The sequence below is a fragment of the Nerophis ophidion genome, linkage group LG13 (genome assembly GCF_033978795.1).
Source record: "Nerophis ophidion isolate RoL-2023_Sa linkage group LG13, RoL_Noph_v1.0, whole genome shotgun sequence".
Lineage (NCBI taxonomy): Eukaryota > Metazoa > Chordata > Actinopteri > Syngnathiformes > Syngnathidae > Nerophis > Nerophis ophidion.
Window position 1 is genome coordinate 16,712,800 of NC_084623.1, and position 21,218 is coordinate 16,734,017.

General features: G+C 41.5%; 2 protein-coding genes across 3 annotated transcripts in view; one reads left to right on the plus strand and one right to left on the minus strand.

Moving 5' to 3' along the window:
- The window catches only part of LOC133564274 (receptor activity-modifying protein 1-like), a 186,391-nt gene extending 169,886 nt beyond the window's left edge, over positions 1-16,505 (minus strand). Inside the window, exon 1 of one of the 2 annotated variants that reach the window (XM_061918468.1) lies at positions 16,104-16,505. Coding sequence is in view for 1 of the 2 variants with exons in the window: in XM_061918467.1 (XP_061774451.1) it covers positions 16,100-16,157 (58 nt within the window). In the remaining variant the exon portion in view is untranslated. Of the gene's footprint in view, positions 1-16,099 lie in introns of both variants that reach the window. The other variant, XM_061918467.1, reaches the window with a different exon arrangement.
- Positions 16,143-21,218, plus strand: part of map3k19 (mitogen-activated protein kinase kinase kinase 19) — a 56,082-nt gene continuing 51,006 nt past the window's right edge. Inside the window, exons 1-2 of the mRNA XM_061918463.1 lie at positions 16,143-16,381; positions 20,157-20,247. The gene's annotated coding sequence lies outside the window, so the exon portion shown is untranslated. The remainder of the gene's footprint in view (positions 16,382-20,156; positions 20,248-21,218) is intronic.

Sequence of the window (21,218 nt, forward strand, 5' to 3'; positions counted from 1 at the left end):
TGTCTTTGGAAGTGGGAGGAAGCCGGAGTACCCGGAGGGAACCCACGCATTCACGGGGAGAACATGCAAACTCCACACAGAAAGATCCCGAGCCTGGATTTGAACCCAGGACTGCAGGACCTTCGTATTGTGAGGCAGACGCACTAACCCCTCTGCCACCGTGAAGCCCCAAATTAACAACATCTAAAACGAAAAATATTTAGAAATATAAAAAAATAATAATAATATTAATAAATGAATCCAAACATAAAGTATGGAGACAAATAGTAGTAAAAACAACAACAAATGCATTGGAAAAAATAAGAAACTAAGAAGTTTAAAATAATCCTATCAAAAGATCTGGTGTCTCATTCGCTAGTATTAGCTTATTGTTAGCAAGCGCATCAGCCAATCGCCGATCCCTCAAAGAAAAAGAAAATATCCGCCCCGGATCCGACACCTCTAAGCGACATTCATCACTCTTTAGCAGGGACTTGATTAATTAGTTTTTATTTTGTCCCAAGATGGCGCCGCTGTAGTGGCTGCTGGTGGCAGGAGCTCTGTGCTCTTGTGTCATCCTTTTGTGTTCCTGATGTTTCCCTCTAGTTTTCATGTGGGCTTGTTTTTTTTTTTTGCCTTTTGGTTCGGGACCCTTTGGGACTGTGCGACAAGGGGTGGCACTTTCGTGACTTCTGCGGTGCATTTTTGTGAACTTCTGGATCGGCCTCCCGGGAGCCTTTTGGCCAGGGAGACCACCTGCTGAGTCCCTGCCTACCAGAGTCCGTTTGGAGAGACTGGAGGAGAGGAGATGCGGATGAAGAGACAGGGTTGCGGAGCTAGCGCTGAGCGCCGGGACGGACAAGCTTCACAGTGTCTTGGCTTAAAGGCCTACTGAAATGAGATTTTCTTAAGCGATGATTTCCCCATTAATTTGAGCGAGGATGAAATATTTGTGGATGAGAAAAGTGAGAGTTAAGGACTAGGACGGGCAGAGCGATTCAGTTGTCATTAGACAAATTTACTAGAATAATTCTGGAAAATGCCTTATCTGCTTATTGTGTTACTATTTAGCGTTTTAGTGAAAGTCGGAGGGGTGTGGCCACGGGTGTGGTGACCTCCAGTGTCTCTGAGGGAAGCCCTGTTTCTCGGCGATGTGAAGCGAAGGCAGCCGTTGGGCCCGGGTTGAGATTTTTTTTTCCCCCTTCTCCACGGTGGAAGCATCCCATGTTCGGGGGCGGCCGAAGAGAGAGTCCACAGCTGCCTCTTTGACAGGTGCACGAGAAACAACGCGAGCTCTCCGCTCATGCCAACGGTAAGAGCCGTGGTAGGGAACCATGTTCGCTTGACCGCTCTGTTCCATAGTAAAGCTTCACCGTCATCTTTCGGGAATGTAAACAAGGAAACAAGGAAACACCGGCTGTGTTTGTGTTGCTAAAGGCGGCGGCAATACACCGCTTCCCACCTATATCTTTCTTCTTTGACGTCTCCATTATTAATTGAACAAATTGCTGGGATCGGGGCTGGGACAAAATGTCCGCTACAATCCGTGACGTCACGCGCACGCGTCATCATACGAGTCATCATACCGCAACGTTTTCAACAGGATACTTCGCGCAAAATTTAAAATTGCAATTTAGTAAACTAAAAAGGCCGTATTGGCATGTGTTGCAATGTTAATATTTCATCATTGATAAATAAACTATCAGACTGCGTGGTCGGTAGTAGTGGGTTTCAGTAGGCCTTTAATGAGCAGGTATCGGACATCTCGGTCTTCTTGGACGTATCCTCGCTCATCCATGCAGACTTGACACTGGCCGAGAGTTAGTGGGCGGCTAGGAGTCGGCTCTCTTGGTTGCTTTGTTGGGTCTGCTCCTGTCTCTGGCCATGCTCCCCGCACCCCAGCAGACGATGAGGCCACCACAGTTTATATGTTTTGGTTTTTTTTGTTGTTATTTTACTTTAGTAGCTGTATGTAGAAATGGCTGGTTGCATCAGCTCTGCTTTTTTAATGTCTTTAATGTCCTCTGTTTTCTTTGATGTTTGGGGTCCCCCTTTTACACACATGTTTATGTGTGCTATGGCTATGAGGTTTTTTTCGCCCCTTGGCCTCATTCTGGACACCCTCTCCAGGGGCCCAGGCTTGGACTGAATTGATTTGTTTTATGCGTGATCTTGAATGGGATTGTGCTGAAAATCTTAATTTTCCTTCGGGGATTTATAAATTATTTCTGATTGTGATTCTGATTCTGACTATGGAGGAGATTGAGTCGTTATTCACCTTAAAAAACACTTTAAGACCAATGTCTTGAAAAAATATATCACTCTTGAATTAACATTGTAGTTAATACTATGATTAATGTTAATTAAAAATTAAACATGAGATATAAATAATAATAGAAGTACAATTGTTTGTATATATTGTATATATAATTAGTGCAAAGGTCTATATGTACACAGGGATATTTCACATGCCTGTACTGTGTATAAAATTGAACTACGTTCATGTTGTTTATAATGTTGTTTATAATGTGTATTTATAATAAGTTGTGCACAGGACTTTTTATAACGTTCGGATATTTATTTTGTACTTGAAATTGTTTATAGGGTTAGGCGCAATAAGTGTTTAACTTCAGCCTAAACCCTTTCGGTCTGTAACATTTTTTTATTTTCAATCTATGAATGTACAACTTTTTATTTTCAATCTATGAATGTACAACTGTTTTTTTGCTTTGTTGAACATTGACCGAAGAACAATAAACTAAAGCTACCTGTCTCAGCTTTCAAAAGAGTTTGAGCGTTGCTTGCTTACTTACTTACAACTGGTCTTACAATGCGATTCAAGGCAACTTCCAACCTTCATACATTCTGCATTAATGTCAGGGCAAAATGTCCTGACATTGCCACACAATCACTGAAAACTTCTGCAACTTATCATCTTTGGGAAGCTGGGTGTTTCTGCCGCGACAGCCACTCAAACCAAACAAGGGAATAGACTGGACATAAGGAACATATATCAAGTGTCAGACTCCAGAGAGAGTCACCTAGTTGCAAGGAAAGACAAGGTTCTCGCTGATTCTGCATTATTGTACGTTTTTTTTCTGTCCTTGGGCTCAAAATGGTTGGGAACCACTGCATTGGAGGACATATCTTACGTCCAAATGGACGAGCTGTGTCAGAAAAGTTCCAGGACTGAAAGTTGATGGCTTTCTTCAACAGGTCGGATATGGTCCACTGCAAGTTCTTTGCACAAAGCCAAACAATGATAACACTTTACTATGGGGAACATTTTCACCATTAATCAGTTGCTTATTAAAGTAACAAAGACTTAATTTAGAGTTATTTGCACTCTAGGGGAACTAATATAGGGGTTAGGGTTAGGGTTACTAATAAACAATAATTCTGAGGTTATTGAGGGAATACGCTCTTAGTTAATGGCTTACAGGTTGTATAACAAGGCCATGCAGAAAAAGGCATTAATAAGGTCTTAATAATGACTAATTAAGAGTCAATATGGTACTAATTAATGGTGAATATGTGTTCCCCATACTAAAGTGTCACCCAAACAATACCCAGCAGAACGACAGACATTTGCTTTGTTCGGTGCACGTGAAGAGATGAGAATCGTGCCAGGATAACTTGTGGCTGCTCACATTGCACTAAGCCAATGTTTTTCAACCACTGTGTCGCGGCACACCAGTGTGCCGTTGGATATTGTCTGGTGTGCCGTGGGAAATGATGCAACTTCACTTAATTGGTCCAAAAAAATATTTTTTTTGCAAATGAATAATACTGCGCTGTGTAGAACTTGGCTGTAGAACTGTGATCCCAATATGCAGACCACAGCATGCAGGTAAAAAAAAGGTATGTAACGCTTAAGCCAAAAATGAACAAAAGGAAAAGGCAATAAAGCATAGGGATGGCTATGTAAAATGACAGTAAAACTGAACTGGTTTCAAAGTAAACAGAAACAGAATGCTGGACGACAGCAAAAACTTGCAGCGTGTGGAGCAGAGACGGACGACGTCCACAAAGTACATCCTTGCATGACATGGCAATCAACAATGTCTCCACAAAAGAAGAATAGCAACAACTTCAATAGCCTTGCTTGCTAACGCAAAGCAGGTTGCGGGGAATAGCGCTCAAAGGAAGACATAAAACTGCTACAGGAAAAAAACTAAATAACAGGACAAGACAAGAACTAAAGCACTACACACAGGAAAACACCAACAAACTCAAAATAAGGCACGAGGATGACCTGGTGGAGTTTCATTTTTTTAACGTTTTCTGCTGGTGGTGTGCCTCCGGATTTTTAAATGGAAAAAAATGCGCCTTGTCTCAAAAAAGGTTGAAAAACACTGCACCAAACATCCTACAGTTCCAGGCCGAGAAGAACCTCCAAATGCAGAAACTATGGAAGATCGCGGATAATTCCTTTCAGGAATGTATTAAAGTACCAGTAGAGTTACAACTTAACTTTGCATTTGGCATTAGTGACCCATATACAAATTTATTTTGATTGTGAGGAAGATATGGCATGCTAACAATAAAATAAAGTTATAATTGAAGCAGGAAATTAATTGGAAGTCACCAAATACACAATTCAGTAACTTAAAAACACTTTTGATTTATTGATTGATTGAAACTTTTATTAGTAGATTGCACAGTACGGTACACATTCCGTACAATTGACCACTAGATGGTAACACCCCAATAAGTCGGGGTCCACGTTAATCAATTCACTCACTGAAAAGTTGTCAGCAAGTTTTCAAAACATTCGTTCAGTTTTAAGCACCTGTCTACATCTATTTATTTATTTGTTAAATCTTACTTATAAGTGTCTTTTCATCAGTTGTTATCTCCTGCAGCCACTTGTGTTTGTTTGTATTCATATATATTCAAATATTCACGTAGCAGTTTTAGCAACAGTACAATTGCACTTTATTATTATTTATTTAAAAATATTTAGTTATGTTTTATCCATTTTAAATACATAGGCTCCACTCTTATTATCTACTAATATACTATTTAAAAATGACTGTTTAACTGAAGGCAGCACGGTGGAACAGGGGTTTGTGCGTATGCCTCACAATACAAAGGTCCTGGGTTTGATTATTCGCTTGGGATCTTTCTGGTGTGGAATTTGCATGTTCTCCCCGTGACTGCGTGGGTTCCCTCCGGGTACTCCGGCTTCCTTCCACTGCCAAAGTCATGCACCTGGGGATAGGTTGATTGGCAACACTAAATTGGCCCTAGTGTGTGAATGTGAGTGTGAATGTTGTCGATCTATCTGTGATGAGGTGGCGACTTGTCCACGGTGTATACCGCCTTTTGCCCGAATGCAGCTGAGATAAGCTCCAGCACCCCCTTCGACCCCGAACGGGACAAGCGGTAGGAAATGGATGGATGTTTAGTTGAAATGTAGTTGTTCTCTTCTTTTCAGTAAAGACATTTAAACATTTAAAGGGACCCTATTTCTCAAAACCAACTTTTCGTTTTTTGCCATTGGTGGCATCAGGAGATTATGCATATGTGGACAATCTGTTGGCTGAATATATATGGTGGAACAAATAACCACCATTACATGTCATGTAGATCACAAGGAAGTGTTTTAAATGTAGAAAAAAAACATCATAACATGACTCCTTTAAGAGCGGTAAGTGTAATACCGATACCGTGACACCATATTTTTGCAGAAGGTTAACGTACTGGCCCGGTAAGGACAACACTGTCAAAACATCAATTACATCATATATTTTGTCTAATTGGAGCTCCTGAGATTACCCCCTTCCCTTCAGCGGTGGCTTCAGTGATGTAACTGGGGCCTCCCAAATAAATAGAGGAAGCAAGTGGGCTGGACTTTGGAGAGAAGTTTGGATCTGTAACTTGAGTACAGCCCAAAAAATCGTCTCTCCTCATTTGAGCCAAATTGAACTCTGTCTCTGCATGATTCCTTGCTTCTCGTCTGTTTAATAGATGTCATCAGTGTTTGAACCTGAACTGCAAATACAAGATATTTAATGTTCAAATTGAGAAATGAAATTTAACTTAATTTACTTACAATTTAATGGCTGCAACACATTGCAAAAAAGTTGGCACAGGGGCGTGTTTACCACTGTGTTACGGGGCCTTTCCTTTTAACAACACTAAGTAAACGCTTGGGAACTGAAGAGATCAGTTTTTGAATCTTTTCAAGTGGAATTCCTTCCCATTCTTTCTTGATGTACAGCTTAAGTTGTTCAACAGTTGTCGTATTTTAGGCTTCATAATGTGCTACACATTTTCAATGGGAGACAGGTCTGGACTATACGCAGGCCAGTCTAGTACCTGCACTGTTTTACTATGAAGACACACTGTTGTAACAAGTGGCTTGGCATTGTCTTGCTGAAATAAGCAGGGACGTCCATGATAACGTTGCTTGGATGGCAACATAAACCTGTATGTACCTTTAAGCATTAATGGTGCCTTCATAGCTGCGTAAGTTACCCAAGCCTTGGGCACTAATACACCCCCATACCATCACAAATGCTAGCTTCTGAACTTTGAGCCTATAACAATCCGGATGGTTCTTTTCCTCTTTATTCTGGAGGACACGACGTCCACAGTTTCCCAAAAAAATGTGAAATGTTGACTCGTCAGACCACAGAACACTTTTCCACTTTGCAACAGTCCACCTTACAAAACAGCAACTACAGAACATTTGGTGGAGTTTCTGTCACCGTTCCAAATAAAATTCCAGTACTTCAAACGTAATCCCAGACTTGTTCACTTGGTCCAACCGAGCATTAAAGTCCCATGACCAACTATAAGCCTCTTTCAATGACGAATCATTCATCCTTAAATGACTTTCAAAGTGTTTTCATTCCGACACATCAATTATGGAGTTTTTCCAAGTTCTTCCCAATTAAATCATTGAAGTTTGTCTAAGTCTAAGTCTAAATGCAACAATGAAAATGCAAATTATCAAAGAGTTCCTATGGATGGAAAAGTGTGAATGACTCCATTGTCCTCTGCATTCTTGAAGATAGGGGTAAACAAAAGTCAATTTAAAATGTGACAAACATTTCTGGTGACAGAAGTCATCTATTAAACTGCCTGAAAGACGCAGGGAATGAAAGAGTTCTCGACAGATAAATGAACCGCCTGAGTGGACAGATTATTAATGAGTTTTGGAGAAACGGTATATTACACACTTTGTAGAAATAGAAGACAGAGGACTGAGCTGGTGTGACAAATATAAATAACTTTGTCACAAAATCCCAATTTTTATACCTCAGTATTGATTATCTCTGTCAGCAAGGAATTACCTTCAGAATATTTTAATAATTGGAACCCAAGTTTCCATTGTAGAGCTGCACTGTATCTTGCTAAGGTGTACCTCAAAAAAGGAGTAAACAGATTTTATCATAAAACTAGAATGGAGCAAAGAGGTACACATTTGTACAAAAACCTATGAAAAAAAACGTATGACTACAACAGATATAGTAACTATTTATCAAAACTGGAAGGGTTGTGACTGGTGGATCAGTCTGGATTTACACACAAAAATATCGGATCTGACCGTGGTCTGCATTGAGGGCTCTATGAAAAGTTTTGATGCAAAGACAGATAACTCCATGTTTTTTGTTTTTGTGGCACTTTTTATAAAACTGACATCCTGCTGATGTGGTTTGTACTTTGATCGTTTTCAACAACCAAAGCAATAGTCCCAGTTTGAAAAATGCACATTCATTACAAAATGTAATTTTGATGATTTTGTACAAATTTACAGCAAATACAGATACATATGGACATTGTTTCTTTTCTATATAGCAGGGTTGTCAAACGTACGGCCCGCAGTTTTACCCTGCCCGCCGGATGAGTTTGCTAAGTATAAAAATAGCCAACATTTTTGAATGAAAGAAATCCATCCATCCATCCATCATCTTCCGCTTATCCGAGGTCGGGTCACGGGGGCAACAGCCTAAGCAGGGAAGCCCAGACTTCCCTATCTCCAGCCACTTCGTCTAGCTCTTCCCGGGGGATCCCGAGGCGTTCCCAGGCCAGCCGGGAGACATAGTCTTCCCAACGTGTCCTGGGTCTTCCCCGTGGCCTCCTACCGGCTGGACGTGCCCTAAACACCTCCCTAGGGAGGCGTTCGGGTGGCATCCTGACCAGATGCCCGAACCACCTCATCTGGCTCCTCTCGATGTGGAGGAGCAGCGGCTTTACTTTGAGTTCCTCCCGGATGGCAGAGCTTCTCACCCTATCTCTAAGGGAGAGCCCCGCCACCCGGCGGAGGAAACTCATTTCGGCCGCTTGTACCCGTGATCTTATCCATTCGGTCATGACCCAAAGCTCATGACCATTGGTGAGGATGGGAACGTAGATCGATCGGTAAATTCAGAGCTTTGCCTTCCGGCTCAGCTCCTTCTTCACCACAACGGATCGATACAACGTTCGTATTACTGAAGACGCCGCACCGATCCGCCTGTCGATCTCACGGTCCACTCTTCCCCCACTCGTGAACAAGACTCCTAGGTACTTGAACTCCTCCACTTGGGGCAGGGTCTCCTCCCCAACCCGGAGATGGCCCTCCACCCTTTTCTGGGCGAGAACCATGGACTCGGACTTGGAGGTGCTGATTCTCATTCCGGTCGCTTCACACTCGGCTGCGAACCGATCCAGCGAGAGCTGAAGATCCCAGCCAGATGAAGCCATCAGGACCACATCATCTGCAAAAAGCAGAGACCCAATCCCGCGGCCACCAAACCGGAACCCCTCAACGCCTTGGCTGCGCCTAGAAATTATGTCCATAAAAGTTATGAACAGAATCGGTGACAAAGGACAGCCTTGCCGGAGTCCAACCCTCACTGGAAACGTGTCCGACTTACTGCCAGCAATGAGGACCAAGCTCTGACACTGATCATACAGGAAGCGGACCGCCACAATAAGACAGTCCGGTACCCCATACTCTCTGAGCACTCCCCACAGGACTTCCCGAGGGACACGGTCGAATGCCTTCTCCAAGTCCACAAAGCACATGTAGACTGGTTGGGCAAACTCCCATGCACCCTCAAGAATCCTGCCGAGAGTATAGAGCTGGTCCACAGTTCCACGACCAGGACGAAAACCACACTGTTCCTCCTGGATCCGAGGTTCGACTATCCGGCGTAACCTCCTCTCCAGTACACCTGAATAAACCTTACCGGGAAGGCTGAGGAGTGTGATCCCACGATAGTTGGAACACACCCTCCGGTCCCCCTTCTTAAAGAGAGGGACCACCACCCCGGTCTGCCAATCCAGAGGTACCGCCCCCGATGTCCAACATTTTTGAATGAAAGAAACTGCTGTTCTAAATGTATCCACTAGATGCCGCAAAAGTAATTCTTTATGCTACATATGTAAAATACGAAGGTCCCGAGTTCAATACCGGGCTCGAGAAATTTCTGTGTGGAGTTTGCAGAGGTGGGTAGTAACGCACTACATTTCCTCCGTTACATCATAGAGTAACTTTTGGGATAAATTGTACTTCTAAGAGTAATGTAACATACTTTTACTTGAGTATATTTATAGAGAAGAAACACTACTTTTACTCCGCTCCGTTCATCTACATTCAGCTCGCTACTCGCTACTGATTTTTATCGATCTGTTAATGCACGCTTTGTTTGTTTTGGTTTGTCGGACAGACCTTCGAAGTAGGATCCATCACATGCCTGCGTTTCACCAATCAAATGCAGTCACTGGTGACGTTTGACTCCGTTTCACCAATCAAACAGTGCCAGGCGGTCACATGATTAACTGCACTTTTTTTTTTATAAACCTTTATTTATAAATTTCAACATTTACAAACAGCAACAAATAACACTTATATAAGACCTTTAAAGTAATTTTGATAGTAGGCTATTATAACTAATATAGACACTTACGTTGTCTGTTGCCTTCATGATAACACTTATATAAGACTTTTAAAGTCAATTTGATAGTAGGCGATTATAACTGATATAGACACTTACGTTGTCTGTTGCCTTCATGATAACACTTATATAAGACTTTTAAAGTCAATTTGATAGTAGGCGATTATAACTGATATAGACACTTACGTCTTGGGTTGCCCTTAATATGAGACTTATGTTAGACTTTTAAAGTAATTTTGATAGTAGGCTATTATAGCTAATATAGAAACTTACGTCATCTGTTGCCTTCATTATAAGACTTACATACGACTTTTAAAGTGATTTTGATAGTAGGCTATTATAACTAATATAGACACTTACGTCATGCGTTGCCTTCATTATAACACTTATAAAGTGATTTTGATAGTAAGTTAGTATAACCAATACAGAAACTTACGTCATGCGTTGCCTTTATTATAAGACTTATATAAGACTTTTAAAGTAATTTTGATAGTAGGCTATTATAACAAGTATAGACACTTACGTCGTCTGTTGCCTTAATGATAACACTTATATAAGACTTTTTAAAGTCATTTTGATAATAGACTATTATAACACTTACACCATCTGTAGCCTTCATTATAACACTAATATAAGACTTGTAATGTCATTTTCATAGTAGGCTATTATAACTGATATAGACACTTACGTCATGTGTTGCCTTCATTATAAGACTTATATACGACTTTTAAAGTCATTTTCATAGTAGGCTATTATAACTAATATAGACACTTACGTCATGCGTTGCCTTCATTATAACACTTATAAAGTAATTTTGATAGTAGGCTATTATAACTAATATAGACACTTACGTCATGCGTTGCCTCCATTATAACACTTATAAAGTAATTTTGATAGTAGGCTATTATAACCAATACAGACACTTACGTTGTACGTTGCCTTCATTATAACACTTATAAAGTAATTTTGATAGTAGGCTACTATAACTAATATAGACACTTACGTCATGCGTTGCCTCCATTATAACACTTATAAAGTAATTTGATAGTAAGGTATTATAACTACTCCTCTCTGAGCTGCTACCTTACCGTGGTAGAGGAGTTTGCGTGTCCCAATGATCCTAGGAGCTATGTTGTCTGGGGGCTTTCATGCCCTCCCAAGACAAACAGGTCCTAGGTGAGTGATCAGACAAAGAGCAGCTCAAAGACTTCTATGGAATTACAACAAAATTAACTCAGATTTCCCTCGCCCGGACGCGGGTCACCGGTGCCCCGCTCTGGAGCCAGGCCCGGAGTTGGGGCACGATGGCGAGCGCCTGGTGGCCGGGCCTGTCCCCATGAGGCCCGGCCGGGCACAGCCCGAAGAGGCAACGTGGGTCATCCCTCCAATGGGCTCACCACTCATAGGAGGGGCCATAGAGGTCGGGTGCATTGTGAGCTGGGCGGCAGCCGAAGGCAGGGCACTTGGCGGTCCGATCCTCGGCTACAGAAGCTAGCTCTTGGGACGTGGAACGTCACCTCACTGGGGGGGAAGGAGCCTGAGCTAGTCCGCGAGGTAGAGAAGTTCCGGCTGGATATAGTCGGACTCACCTTGCCGGCAGTGAGAGGCGACGGGCTGGGGTGGCAATTCTCGTTGCCCCACGGCTCAAAGCCTGCACGTTGGAGTTCAACCCAGTGGACGAGAGGGTAGCTTCCCTTCGCCTTCGGGTGGGGGGACGGGTCCTGACTGTTGTTTGTGCTTACGCACCAAACAGCAGTTCAGAATACCCACCCTTTTTGGGTACACTCAAGGGAGTACTGGAAAGTGCTCCCCCGGGTGATTCCCTTGTCCTACTGGGGGACTTCAACGCTCATGTTGGCAACGACAGTGAAACTTGGAGAGGCGTGATTGGGAAGAATGCTCGCCCGGATCTAAACCCGAGTGGTGTTTTGTTATTGGACTTTTGTGCTCGTCACGGATTGTCCATAACAAACACCATGTTCAAACATAAGGGTGTCCATATGTGCACTTGGCACCAGGACACCCTAGGTCGCAGTTCCATGATCGACTTTGTAGTTGTGTCATCGGATTTGCGGCCTTATGTTTTGGACACTCGGCTGAAGAGAGGGGCGGAGCTTTCTACCGATCACCACCTGGTGGTGAGTTGGCTGCGATGGTGGGGGAGGATGCCGGACAGACCTGGCAGGCCCAAACGCATTGTGAGGGTCTGCTGGGAACGTCTGGCAGAGTCTCCTGTCAGAGAGAGTTTCAATTCACACCTCCGGGAGAACTTTGAACATGTCACGAGGGAGGTGCGGGACATTGAGTCCGAGTGGACCATGTTCCGAACCTCTATTGTCGAGGCGGCTGATTGGAGCTGTGGCCGCAAGGTTGTTGGTGCCTGTCGTGGCGGTAATCCCAGAACCCGTTGGTGGACACCAGCAGTGAGGGATGCCGTCAAGCTGAAGGAGTCCTATCGGGTTCTTTTGGCTCATAGGACTCCGGAGGCAGTGGACGGGTACCGACGGGCCAAGCGGTGTGCAGCTTTAGCGGTCGCGGAGGCAAAAACTCGGACATGGGAAGAGTTCGGGGAAGCCATGGAAAAGGACTTCTGGACGGCTTCGAAGCGATTCTGGACCACCATACGCCGCCTCAGGAAGGGGAAACAGTGCACTATCAACACCGTATATGGTGCGGATGGTGTTCCGCTGACTTCGACTGCGGATGTTGTGGATCGGTGGAGGGAATACTTCGAAGACCTCCTCAATCCCACCAACACGTCTTCCTTTGAGGAAGCGGTGCCTGGGGAATCTGTGGTGGACTCTCCTATTTCTGGGGCTGAGGTCGCTGAGGTAGTTAAAAAGCTCCTCGGCGGCAAGGCCCCGGGGGTGGATGAGATCCGCCCGGAGTTCCTTAAGGCTCTGGATGCTGTGGGGCTGTCTTGGTTGACAAGACTCTGCAGCATCGCATGGACATCGGGGGCGGTACCTCTGGATTGGCAGACAGGGGTGGTGGTCCCCCTCTTTAAGAAGGGGGACCGGAGGGTGTGTTCCAACTATCGTGGGATCACACTCCTCAGCCTTCCCGGTAAGGTTTATTCAGGTGTACTGGAGAGGAGGCTACGCCAGATAGTCGAACCTCGGATTCAGGAGGAACAGTGTGGTTTTCGTCCTGGTCGTGGAACTGTGGACCAGCTCTATACTCTCGGCAGGGTTTTTGAGGGTGCATGGGAGTTTGCCCGACCAGTCTACATGTGCTTTGTGGACTTGGAGAAGGCATTCGACCGTGTCCCTCGGGAAGTCCTGTGGGGAGTGCTCAGAGAGTATGGGGTACCGGACTGTCTTATTGTGGCAGTCCGCTCCCTGTATGATCAGTGTCAGGGCTTGGTCCGCATTGCTGGCAGTAAGTCGGACACGTTTCCAGTGAGGGTTGGACTCCGCCAAGGCTGTCCTTTGTCACCGATTCTGTTCATAACTTTTATGGACAGAATTTCTAGGCGCAGCCAAGGCGTTGAGGGGATCCGGTTTGGTGGCCACGGGATTAGGTCTCTGCTTTTTGCAGATGATGTAGTCCTGATGGCTTCATCTGGCCGGGATCTTCAGCTCTCACTGGATCGGTTCGCAGCCGAGTGTGAAGCGACCGGAATGAGAATCAGCACCTCCAATTCCGAGTCCATGGTTCTCGCCCGGAAAAGGGTGGAATGCCATCTCCGGGTTGGGGAGGAGACCCTGCCCCAAGTGGAGGAGTTCAAGTGCCTAGGAGTCTTGTTCACGAGTGCGGGAAGAGTGGATCGTGAGATCGACAGGCGGATCGGTGCGGCGTCTTCAGTAATGCGGACGTTGTACCGATCCGTTGTGGTGAAGAAGGAGCTGAGCCGGAAGGCAAAGCTCTCAATTTACCGGTCGATCTACGTTCCCATCCTCACCTATGGTCATGAGCTTTGGGTCATGACCGAAAGGATAAGATCACGGGTACAAGCGGCCGAAATGAGTTTCCTCCGTCGGGTGGCGGGGCTCTCCCTTAGAGATAGGGTGAGAAGCTCTGCCATCCGGGAGGAGCTCAACGTAAAGCCGCTGCTCCTCCACATCGAGAGGAGCCAGATGAGGTGGTTCGGGCATCTGGTCAGGATGCCACCCGAACGCCTCCCTAGGGATGTGTTTAGGGCACATCCAGCTGGTAGGAGGCCACGGGGAAGACCCAGGACACTTTGGGAAGACTATGTCTCCCGGCTGGCCTGGGAACACCTCGGGATCCCCCGGGAAGAGCTAGACGAAGTGGCTGGAGATAGGGAAGTCTGGGCTTCCCTGCTTAGGCTGCTGCCCCCGCGACCCGACCTCGGATAAGCGGAAGATGATGGATGGATGGATGGATGGTATTATAACTAATTGTCATGCGTTGCCTTCTTTATAAGACTATATAAGACTTTTAAAGTAATTTTGATAGTAGGCTATTATAACTAATATAGACACTTGCGTCATGCGTTGCCTTCATTATAACACTTATAAAGTAATTTTAATAGTAGGCTATTATAACCAATACAGACACTTACGTCATGCGTTGCCTTCATTATAACCCTTATAAAGTAATTTTGATAGTAGGCTATTATAACTAATAGTCATGCGTTGCCTTCTTTATAAGACTATATAAGACTTTTAAAGTAATTTTGATAGTAGGCTATTAAAAGCTAATACAGACACTTGCGTCATGCGTTGCCTTCATTATAACATTTATAAAGTAATTTTGATAGTAGGCTATTATAACTAATAGTCATGCATTGCCTTCTTTAAAAAACTATATAAGACTTTTAAAGTAATTTTGATAGTAGGCTATTATAACTAATATAGACACTTACGTCATGCGTTGCCTCCATTATAACACTTATAAAGTAATTTTGATAGTAGGCTATTAAAACTAATAGTCATGCGTTGCCTCCATTATAACACTTATAAAGTAATTTTGATAGTAGGCTATTATAACTAATATAGACACTTACGTCATGCGTTGCCTCCATTATAACACTTATAAAATAATTTATATAGTAGGCTATTACAACCAATATAGATACTTACGTCATGCGTTGCCTTCATTATAACACTTAAATAAGACTTTTAAGGTAATTTTGATAGTAGGCTATTATAACTAATATAGACACTTACGTCATGCGTTGCCTCCATTATAACACTTATAAAGTAATTTTGATAGTAGGCTATTATAACTAATAGTCATGCATTGCCTTCTTTATAAAACTATATAAGACTTTTAAAGTAATTTTGATAGTAGGCTATTATAACTAATATAGACACTTACGTCATGCGTTGCCTCCATTATAACACTTATAAAGTAATTTTGATAGTAGGCTATTATAACTAATAGTCATGCATTGCCTTCTTTATAAAACTATATAAGACTTTTAAAGTAATTTTGATAGTAGGCTATTATAACTAATATAGACACTTACGTCATGCGTTGCCTCCATTATAACACTTATAAAGTAATTTTGATAGTAGGCTATTATAACTAATAGTCATGCGTTGCCTCCCCTATAACACTTATAAAGTAATTTTGATAGTAGGCTATTATAACTAAAAGTCATGCGTTGCCTTCTTTATAAGACTATATACAACTTTAAAAGTAATTTTGATAGTAGGCTATTATAACTAATATAGACACTAACGTCATGCGTTGCCTCCATTATAACACTTATAAAGTAATTTATATAGTAGGCTATTACAACCAATATAGATACTTACGTCATGCGTTGCCTTCATTATAACACTTAAATAAGACTTTTAAAGTAATTTTGATAGTAGGTTATTATAACTAATATAGACACTTACATCATGTGTTGCCTTCATTATAAGATTTACTGTATACAATAATTTTAAAGTCATTTTGATAGTAGGTTATTATAACCAATACAGACACTTTTGTCATGCGTTGCCTTCATTATAAGACTTATATAAGACTTTTAAAGTCATTTGATAGTAAGGCTATTTATGTATGTATGTAGAGTTACATAACTATCAACAAATGCTGGAATTCTATGGGGATTATTTATGTTGCTTTATTTATACGCTGTACATATAATTCATTGTTTACATGCTCATTTCAAACTAAACACAAAACTGCAGTAGGTAATGTTGATTTTTTTTTATAGATTGTGTGATAACTCAACATTCCATAGAGTAGTCACGACACACATGACAGTGTTGTGTTGTTTTTGTGTTGTTTTTGTGTTGTGTACTCACCTACAACGAGCCACAGGAGCGTCGGTCTCTGCTGGGCTGCCCTGGTCCGCGCTACCATCCTCCCGCAAGATGTCCTCACACAAGTTCGTGGAGGGCAGGACGAGTCCACGGCGCTCAAAGACAGTTAGTGGACACCATCCAGGTCCTCCCTCGTCGTGTCTCCACCACAGTGAGAGCTTCTCCGGTGTTCTGCGACGTCAACTCTCCGCCGTGCGTATATAGCCTCCACCCCACCTACCACCACCACCACCAACAGGGGCTCCCGCTGTGCCTCAAGCCGACGTGAGTGACACTTATCCGGGTCATGCAGTCAGGAATGGGCGCTGAAGTTGTTGGCTGTTGGGAAGTGTGCGCTGGGACTCGCCAGTGTGTGTGTGTGTGTGTGTGTGTGTGTGTGTGTGTGTGTGTGTGTGTGTGTGTGTGTGTGTGTGTGTGTGTGTGTGTGTGTGTCTGTGTGTGTGTGTGTTTCTACCCTTCTTGAGAGATCAACAAGGAAAAGTACCTTCCATATGAGGACCGACATCATGGTCCCAATACGGAAAACCATTGCATATGATAGAAAGCCAAATACTCGAGAGTCTGTGAACATTGCTCCAAAGTTAGGATTGTTTGTTGATTTAATGTGCGTACAAAAGTAAACATTGACAGGTTCAAAGGCAGCAGTATATGATAAAACTAGACGGCAGCTAAAGGACTTCCCTATTCATTCCCGAAAAAACCACCAGGTGAACAGCAGAATTTTGTCATAATTTTGCCAAGTTAAATTCCGATTATTATCATATTATTGCCAGAATTTAAAATTGTTCTTATAAAATTGTGACTTTTGTGGATTAAAATTACGACTCTTTTCATAAAATTGCCAAAATGATAAACTTTTCTTGTAAAATTGCGACTGTTATTGAGTAAAATTCCAACTTTTATCCTAATATTGCACAAATGTTCAGTTTTTATTGTAAAATTTTGACTTGCGTTGAGTAGAATTACGACTTTTATTATAATACTGCCAAAGTTCTAAGTTTTTCTTGTGGCATTGTGACCTTTTCCTTGGGAAACTCCAACTAATTTTTCACAACGAGCTTCTTTATATTTGCATAGCATGTACTGTATGTATTATTAATGTTATAAATACATATCTTTATAAATCTAGAAAGGGTGGTCCTAAAAAGGTAGGAATTTTTCGGCGGTCTCAAGAAGGTAAGGCTTACAAGAATGTGTGTGTGTGTGTGTGTGTGTGTGTGTGTGTGTGTGTGTGTGTGTGTGTGTGTGTGTGTGTGTGTGTGTGTGTGTGTGTGTGTGTGTGTGTGTGTGTTCTACCCTTCTTGAGACATCAACAAGGAAAAGTACCTTCCATATGAGGACCGGTGAACAAGTTAGAACCGACATTATGGTCCCTATACGGAAAACCATTGCATCTGATAGAAAGCCAAATACTCGAGAGTCTGTGAACATTGCTCCAAAGTCAGGATTTTTTGTTGATTTAATGTGCGTACAAAAGTAAACATTGACAGGTTCAAAGGCAGCGGTATATGATAAAACTAGACGGCAGCTAAAGGACTTCCCTATTCATCCCCGAAAAAACCACCAGGTGAACAGCAGAATTTTGTCATAATTTTGCCAAGTTAAATTCCGATTATTATCATAATATTGCCAAAATTTAAAAGTTTTCTTATAAAATTGTGACTTTTGTCGAGTAAAATTACGACTCTTTTCATAAAATTGCCAAAATGATCATCTTTTCTTGTAAAATTGTGACTGTTATTGAGTAAAATTCCAAACTTTTATCCTAATATTGCACAAATGTTCAGTTTTTATTGTAAAATTTTGACTTGCGTTGAGTAAAATTACGACTTTTATTATAATACTGCCAAAGTTCTAAGTTTTTCTTGTGGCATTGTGACCTTTTCCTTGGGAAACTCCAACTATTTTTTCACAACAAGCTTCTTTATATTTGCATAGCATGTACTGTATGTATTATTAATGTTATAAATACATATCTTTATATATCTAGAAAGGGTGGTCCTAAAAAGGTAGGAATTTTTCGGCGGTCTCAAGAAGGTAAGGCTTACAAGAATGTGTGTGTGTGTGTGTGTGTGTGTGTGTGTGTGTGCGTGTGTGTGTGTGTGTGTGTGTGTGTGTGTGTGTGTGTGTGTGTGTGTGTGTGTGTGTGTGTGTGTCTACCCTTCTTGAGACATCAACAAGGAAAAGTACCTTCCATATGAGGACCGGCGAACAAGTTAGGACCGACATCATGGTCCCTATACGGAAAACCATTGTATCTGATAGAAAGCCAAATACTCGAGAGTCTGTGAACATTGCTCCAAAGTTAGGATTTTTTGTTGATTTAATGTGCGTACAAAAGTAAATATTGACAGGTTCAAAGGCAGCAGTATATGATAAAACTAGACAGCAGTATATGATAAAACTAGACGGCAGCTAAAGGACTTCCCTATTCATTCCCGAAAAAACCACCAGGTGAACATCAGAATTTTGTCATAATTTCGCCAAGTTAAATTCCGATTATTATCACAATATTGCCAAAATGTAAAAGTTTTCTTATAAAATTGTGACTTTTGCCGAGTAAAATTACGACTCTTTTCATAAAATTGCCCAAATGATCATCTTTTCTTGTAAAATTGCGACTGTTATTGAGTAAAATTCCAACTTTTATCATAATATTGCACAAATGTTCAATTTTTATTGTAAAATGTTGACTTGCGTTGAGTAAAATTACGACTTTTATTATAATACTGCCAAAGTTCTAAGTTTTTCTTGTGGCATTGTGACCGTTTCCTTGGGAAACTCCAACTAATTTTTCACAACAAGCTTCTTTATATTTGCATAGCATTTACTGTATGTTTTATTAATGTTATAAATACATATATTTATATATCTAGAAAGGGTGGTCCTAAAGAGGTAGGCATTTTTCGGTGGTCTCAAGAAGGTAAGGAGTACAAGAATGTGTGTGTGTGAGTGTGTGTGTGTGTGTGTGTGTGTGTGTGTGTGTGTGTGTGTGTGTGTGTGTGTGTGTGTGTGTGTGTGTGTGTGTGTGTGTGTGTGTGTTTCTACCCTTCTTGAGACATCAACAAGGAAAAGTACCTTCCATATGAGGACCGGTGAACAAGTTAGGACCGACATCATGGTCCCTATACGGAAAACCATTGCATCTGATAGAAAGCCAAATACTCGAGAGTCTGTGAACATTGCTCCAAAGTTAGGATTGTTTGTTGATTTAATGTGCGTACAAAAGTAAACATTGACAGGTTCAAAGGCAGCAGTATATGATAAAACTAGACGGCAGCTAAAGGACTTCCCTATTCATCCCCGAAAAAACCACCAGGTGAACAGTAGAATTTTGTTATAATTTTGCCAAGTTAAATTCCGATTATTATAATAATTTTGCCAAAACTTAAAAATGTATTATAAAATTGTGACTTTTGTGGATTAAAATTACTACTCTTTTCATAAAATTGCCAAAATGATCATCTTTTCTTGTAAAATTGCGACTGTTATTGAGTAAAATTCCAACTTTTATCATAATATTGCACAAATGGTCAGTTTTTATTGTAAAATTTGGACTTGCATTGAGTAAAATTACAACTTTTATTATAATACTGCCAAAGTTATAAGTTTTTCTTGTGGCATTGTGACCTTTTCCTTGGGAAACTCCAACTAATTTTTCACAACAAGCTTCTTTATATTTACATAGCATGTACTGTATGTATTATTAATGTTATAAATACATATCTTTATATATCTAGAAAAGGTGGTCCTAAAGAGGTTGGAATTTTTCGGCAGTCTCAAGAAGGTAAGGCTTACAAGAATGTGTGTGTGTGTGTGTGTGTGTGTGTGTGTGTGTGTGGTGAGGGGCCACTTAGATGGACCCAAACAGAGCAGTTTCTACCCAGATGAAGGTGCTTTTAAATTCCACCCAAAAGTACTACATTTTTAATTGTTTTTAATTAGTGGCATCTTCATAATAATCTTTAAAATATTATGTTCAACTTTCCATAAAGTTGGTGTTAGTCCGTGCTCAACAGCTGTGAATATTTATGTGCAGGTTCAAAGACAGGTGTATGGGGAAGTGTTTTGTCAGCTACTGCCATCTACTGGTCGTTTGGAGACCTGCAGTGTATTTACTGTACATGTTGGTAAGTAAAGGCATCATTGCTGAGAATGATACTTTCTACATTTGTTGATTGTATTTATTGATTATGAGAATACTCAGAATACATATTTATTAGAGTTTTATGCTGTCGATGTTTTAAATTATGATTTTTAATTTATTCACGTTGGTCACAATATTTAAACTATCCATCCATCCATTTTCTACCGCTTATTCCCTTTTGGGGTCGCGGGGGGCACTGGCGCCTATCTCAGCTACAATCGGGCTAGTTCCTTATTATTTTAATTACACTCTAAAACCAAGTTAAACACAACACACACACATACACATTTTTGTATTTTATACCTTCTTGAGACCTCTGAAAAATGCCGGCCTCTTTAGGACCAACTTTTCTAGGTATATCAATATTTGTATTTACAATATCAATAACAGGTACATCCATCCATTTTCTACCGCTTGTCCCTTTCGGGGTCGCGGGGGTGCTGGAGCCTATCTCAGCTGCATACTATGCAAAGGTAAACAATGTAAGCTTTTAGTAAAACTTTTTTTTTTCGAATTTTTGGTTTGTAATGGTTTTTTTAATCTTCATTATTTACTTCAAGTTATTACAGTCGGTCTCTGTATACATATTTATCTATTTTTTTTAAATTATGTTATCCAAAAGGGGCACATTTCAATTTCTTACACACACTTGTTATGACATATATTGGCCAGAGGGGGAGCACTTAAAATTTACTTACAATCTGCTTCCATCCACACTACAAATTTTGCAAAGCACTTAGAGCGGTCATTTTATGATTTGTGTTCTAAATTTAAAACACTTCCTTGTGGTCTACATGATTGATTGATTGATTGAGACTTTTATTAGTAGATTACACAGTACAGTGCATATTCCGTACAATTGACATCTAAATGGTATCACCCGAATAAGTTTTTCAACTTGTTTAAGTCGAAGTCCACGTTAATCAATTAGTGGTAACATAACAAGTAATGGTG